At 49.5% G+C, this 6,000-nt stretch overlaps 1 protein-coding gene across 13 annotated transcripts in view; it reads right to left on the bottom strand.

Moving 5' to 3' along the window:
* Positions 1-315: 315 nt before the first annotated feature.
* The window catches only part of EHMT1 (euchromatic histone lysine methyltransferase 1), a 167,701-nt gene continuing 162,016 nt past the window's right edge, over positions 316-6,000 (bottom strand). For all 13 annotated transcript variants that reach the window (XM_037879299.2, XM_037879303.2, XM_037879304.2 and 10 more), the window contains one exon: positions 316-2,109. In XM_037879299.2, the coding sequence (XP_037735227.1) occupies positions 1,926-2,109 (184 nt within the window). In that variant the 3' untranslated portion in view covers positions 316-1,925. The remainder of the gene's footprint in view (positions 2,110-6,000) is intronic.

Genomic DNA, 6,000 nt, shown 5'->3' with positions numbered 1-6,000 from the left:
ATCATAAGGGCGGCTGCCCAAAAATATTCTGAGTGACTTAAAAGCACAAGATTTATGATTCTACTAAATGTGGGGGCTTTTCATTTTGCTTTCTGAGCTTTTAGAATACGCATTTTCTAGCTTTTCTGTGCAACCATGAGGGCCAGAAATTTGCCTAAAAAACCCCCACAACAACCCCCCCCCCCCAAAAAAAACAGATTTCTATGTTATCACATGACTCCTGGAGCTGGGATTTAGATTAAAAAAAACCCAAATCTCACAATACTTGTCATGCAATCATGAGAGTTGGCAACACTGATGAATGAAAGAGCCAAATTCATTTTAAAGCACTTTTTTTTATTGATTTCATTGAAAACAGAACAAGAAAATGACCAGAGCCAAAAGACTGCTCCTTTAAAATTGTCAAAAACATTAACAGAAAATAATAATAATAATAATAAACATGACGGCATTATGAATGTTTTAGAAGAGATGCACAAAAGAAAAAAACCCCTGTTACTGCACTAATTACAGTATTTAAAGACATATGCAAAAAAAAAAAAAAAATTTAAGGTAATGACCTGCCCAGCCATCACACAAAAGGTGATGACAAATTTATTCACACTACAATACTAACAATTTAAAAAAGGTTTTGTGTTTTTTTCCTGCATTTTATACTAAAATCACTTTGTTCTTTTTATACAATTGATAGTTTATATTCACGTGGTGAGTAAAAATCACACCAGAATCAGCACCGTTTTGTTTTGTGGTTTCTTTTTGTTGTGTGTGTGTGTGGTTTTTTTTTTTTTTAATGCTTTGTCCCGAATGTTTTAATAATGGTAAAAAATAAATCAGTTCATTTAAACTTCATAGTGTGTGGCTTAAAAATTAAATCAGAGGTGCCCCGAGTTGGGAAAAGGGAGGGATGAGCTGGTGGCCATGGTATCTCCTCTCGCTGGGGTGTGTCCTATCTGATGCTTGCCCAGCCTTAAGCATTCTTTTGAGAAATGCCAAAGGTTCTTTATAGTACACGTATCACTTTGTTTTGTCTTAAAAAAGCAAACTGATGCTTTCAGAAGTTAGTGTCTTGTACAATCCCCGTCCCTCTCTAAGATTGCTCACGCGGCAGGAGAGGCAAATCCTTCCACTGGTGAAACCAACACTGAGACAGTAACATGCCCAAGGGGCAGAGGTGAGAGCTGGTTTTTAACGGAGAAAGCTTTGTATAGAGCAGGAGCGGTGGGGAGAGAATCTCTGGCAGGCTTGGAACAGAGACAGGGATTGGGGGGACAGGAAGGAAAAAGGATTCTTTTCCATTTTTCTTTAGGAAAAAAAATAACAGATCAGCGGATTTGGTAACCGATGGGCATCTGTTAGAAGCAAACGCCCTCTAGCTCCCAGCGACGGGACCAGGGAAGACCACGCTGCAATGTCCTGCCAGGTGAGGGAGAAATTCGTGGTTTAAAAGACCTGCCCCACAAAGCTGCGTCAAGTAAACCAATGTCAGAACTGTCCCCCCCCCGCCCGTTTAAAAAGTAAGTTCCATCAAGTATTCAAAGTTTATTGTGAAAGAACTGGAGATGACTTGGCATGAAGGTTCCATTCAATCAATAACGGCGTTCTGAAGGGGAGGGGTAAACGCTTCCCTTGGCTCTGACAACACATGAAGAGATGGATGCTAGGACATCTTGCATGGAAAAACTGCGACAGCCATCCCTTTGCACTCACTGTAAAACCAGCAGCTTTCCAGGGGTGGAGAGGGAGGAAACCTACAACACGGAGTCCGGATTTGCTTTCACTTATTCCTCAAGTAACAGTCGGTGGCACATCCCTAGATGTCATGAACCCCTTGGCTTTCCTTGAATGTGTTTTCTCTTTCAATGGAAATTTCAAACAGTATGTGAATCTATCGAGTTAAAACAGTTCGGTCTCCCGGGAGCAAGTCCTCAAAAGGGGCCGGCTGCCATGGCAGAGCTGGTGTCGGGAAGTCCGGTCTCCTGTGTGTCCTGGGAGGATGTGCTAGCTTGCCGTTGGGCCAGGGCTGTGCTCGAGTGTTTGCACTTGGGTGAACCGCACTGACAGCTGAAGTATTTGCCTTTGATGTCCCAGAATCGGTCTCCATAGTCAAAGCTGGAAGAGAGGGGGGGACATTTGGTCATTGGAACACAACAGGAGGGATGTGCGCACATTCAAACAATTACTTTAGGGTAGCAGAGAAGACCTAAACCAAAAAAGTTTGTACAGCAGGGGGTCACACCCTTCATAGCTTAGGGACGAACAAATGTATTTGAGCATAAGCTTTCGTGAACTACAGCTCACTTCATCGGATGCATTCAGTGAAGTGAGCTGGAGCTCACGAAAGCTCATGCTCTAATAAATTGGTTAGTCTCTAAGGTGCCACAAGTCCTCCTGTTCTTTTTGCGAATACAGACTAACACGGCTGCTACTCTGAAATCTTCATAGCTTGTGCAGCCTGAATGCACTGCCCACCCTGGGGGCTCCCTGTATCCTTCCATCCCTCCTCCATCAAATTCCCTGGGTGCCACTCTCCCATCTTCTTTTGTAGGGACCCCAACTGCCCCCAGGCTCACCCCTGCCAGGGGTCTGTGTGCTCTCCATACCATGGTCTCCCAGTCTGTCCCACACACCAGCAGCTGTGTGCACCCCATTCCCACTTCCCCCACGCCCTCCATGAAGGGGACTATGTGGCAGGGGCTCTGTGCACCCCCTTTCCCCATACCAGGTTCCCCCAATCTCCTTTCCACCAGTTGTGTGTCGTCATCCCCCATTCCAGGATGTCCCTCCACTCTCCTGCCGCATGGCAGGGGCTCTGCGTGCCCGCATTTCCCCCCCCTTCCCCACTGCAGAGTCTATCTCCCCCTGCTTGGAGTTCTGTGCACCCCAATTCTCCCTCCCCGACACACACACACACACACCATGCCACGCCAGGGACTCTGATAGAATCTGTGTGTACAGAGCCGAACCCTTCCCGGGAGATCCCTTCTAACAGGGGGTGCTGCCTGGCACTTGGAGGCAAAGGATGAAATGGGTCAAGAGGGTGAGTGCCTTTTCCACCCCAAGCAGGGGCAGAGCCCCTTTGGCTCAGGGGAAACGTGCCCCCTAGAGGCTGAAACCCTTTGTGACATCCCAGAAAAGGTACCGTACCAGCAGCGGGTTGAGATTCCCCTCCCACACCAGCCTTGGTCAATATGCCTCAATCTGGACTTGGCAGAACCACTTCTCCTAGTGAGGGGTTGATTCAGCCTCTGTCATTAGCATCACTGCTGAAGCCAAGAGGGGACCATTCGGTGCTACCAGCGATGGGAAAGCTCGAGCTGGACAGAGCCCTACCAATGACGTTCACCCAGCCGGCGAACAGCACTGTGATGGCAACGCCTCTCCAGGAGTGCCCGGCGGGGACAGGCGGAAGGGCTCCGTGTCCCACTGCCAAACCACCCAGCCCCCTCTCCCACGGAGGCCGACAGTTCTGTGCAAGCCTCAAGAGGGGAATGGACTGCAACAGTTCTGGCACATAAAAACGCTCCCCAGCCACAAACGTGACAAGCCGGGAGGACTAGATGGCCCAGGGGACACCAGGATGGGGAATTCAACCCTTGTGCTCCACATGGCCTGTGAGTTATTCTATCCGGCTGGGGGGTGAGCACAGAACTGTGATTTTCCTTCCCTCCCCCGGGGCTGGTCCCTGCAGAGCAGGGGCGGGACCCTATGAAGAAACCAGCACTGATACTATCCACGGTGTAGCTATAAACTTACTAGGGCCACGGTTAGGTGGGGAACATTTCTCTTTTCCTTTGCCATGTCCTCCCTCCTCTGGCACTGGAGCCCTCTCTGGCTTTAGTGCTTCCTAAATTTCTTCCTCACTGCTGCCTCGAAGGACATCTCCTCGGTAGTCATGAAGATGGTACAACAGAACCGGAGGCGCCTCGGGGAAACCCATCTCTCTGCAGCTCCTCTGACCCCTTACTGTATAGTTACTAGGAGCCGTCACACAGAGAAACTAAAGCAGCAGGGCAAGAACATTGCGCAAACTGTGACGAAGCGCTTGTGACATAGTTCCCTGATCACTGGGAGCTTACTGAGCCCTACCAAGCAGGCATCGGACGAGAACGGACTGCTGTCACTGCTACCCTGGGATGGGTGTGAACGGGGACACTTCGGTGCGGAAGGCTCCCTACGCTGCATCCGTGGCCCCGAGCCACCCAGCTCCCACAGGCAAAGAAGTGATGGCTAGAATCCGTCCGTAGAGCCAACCACCACAAGATACACAACTGCAGTCTTGCCTGTCCATCTGTGCAGCGATAAAGCCTCAGACACAGAGGCTGTAGTTTCCTGTTGTTAATCACCACACATTCACCTTCCCACAGCTGAGAACAGCTCCCAAAAACCCGGTAACGAAGCTCGTTTGTAATGGGAGCAGATGCAATGCTGGAGTCTGGCACAGGGCTGTATGCTGCCCCTGCACCCCGGGAATTCCCCTGGCGACCACTGCAGCTCCTTTACACAGAGCGGTAAAGGGACCATGTGGGGGCTGGAATCTGGCTCATTCTCTTTAGGCACTAACTCAGGAAAGCAGAGATGTCCGTACACTGGTGAGACGTATTAATGTCAGTCACTGAGAGACGGGATTTGTAAGTAAAATAAGACACCTGCAGGATCGAACCGACGAATCAGAGTCTGCTATTTCAAACCCAGCTCCCAGCTGGGGAATCAAAACGCTGCCCACATCAGGCTGAAAGCAGACAACTTGCCTTTTGGTCCAGCGAGCTTCCTGGTCTGGGATCTACGGCAAGTGCAACAGCAGCCGTGGCAAAAACTGCCAGCACAGATAGCATCAGTTTGGCACCAGCCCTAGGCCCGGCTCCTAGATGAGGTGGGTGCTCTGCGTCAGACAGGAAAAATCGCCTCTTTTATGGAAGTTACTTGCACTTCCTCATCCTTTCAGTACAGAGACTAGAGGGGCAAGCCTGGAGTTAGCGGGAGCCATGGTCAGGAGTGATGCAAACAGTGCTGGGCCCTGGTCAGAAACCATACAGGCGTGGCAAAGCATCGTAACTGGTGTGGCTCCGCCCTTCGCTGGGTGTGCAAAACGAGGGCAGCTTACACACTGAAGGGACTGAGCAGGGGTGAAGCAAGAAGAACAAGTAACAGGAGGACACAAAAGAAAGCAGCCCCTCCCCCCCTTAACTTACGCCTGCACAATTCCCAGCACTTCTGGGGCCACAGTGTGAACAGGGGCAGCTTCCACGGGGCCCCATTCCAATGTCACTCCTGATTATCACCAGCATAAGTAACTCCACTGAGGTCAACGGTGTAACAGTGACACAAAACCAGTGTGAGTCCAGATCCAGGCCACTCACTTCAATAGGAACTGCACTTGCGCCGCCAGGGGCTCAATCTGATCCCTTCAGAATACAAAACTGATGTGATTTACACGGATTTTCTTTTACACAGTTATTTACTTTGTCCTGTCCATTTTTGGATCAATTCATCCCAGATGTGCTGCGTACGCTATCATTTTTGCCTCACCTCTGAATTCAGTCCCTCCCTCGGAGCCAAGACAACCTCTTCATCCAGCTTCGCTTCTGAATCTCACTTTAAAATAAACGTCAGATCTTTGGGAATTTCCCACGTTTCTATGGCCAGGCACCCAGAACACATTCCTGGCCGTTCCCAAAGTGGATGGCCTCTGAACTGTCCAGTTAATCAAATTCAGAGCACTGTTGACATGGCGAACCCACTGGGCCTATCGGTATTTGCTTAGCAATAGTTACTACTCTCTGCAATCCCAGCATCATTGGGGTGCGCACGTTGGAAGTTACCGTTAACCTGTGTCCTGGCCTCCTAGGTTACAAAACTAAATGAGAAGAGGAGAAAGAGGGAGATTCAATAGCAGGGTTTTACATTTTGTGACTCTTAACGGTAAGGACAAGAATGGAGCAGCTGTCATTGGGCCACCAAGTCCTCCATCCCTGCCTTGAGTAATGGCTGTAGGCCAGACTG

This window comes from Chelonia mydas, chromosome 16 (genome assembly GCF_015237465.2).
Source record: "Chelonia mydas isolate rCheMyd1 chromosome 16, rCheMyd1.pri.v2, whole genome shotgun sequence".
Taxonomy (NCBI): Eukaryota; Metazoa; Chordata; order Testudines; family Cheloniidae; genus Chelonia; species Chelonia mydas.
Note: the sequence above shows the minus strand (reverse complement) of the source record. Positions and strands in the feature narration are given on the sequence as shown.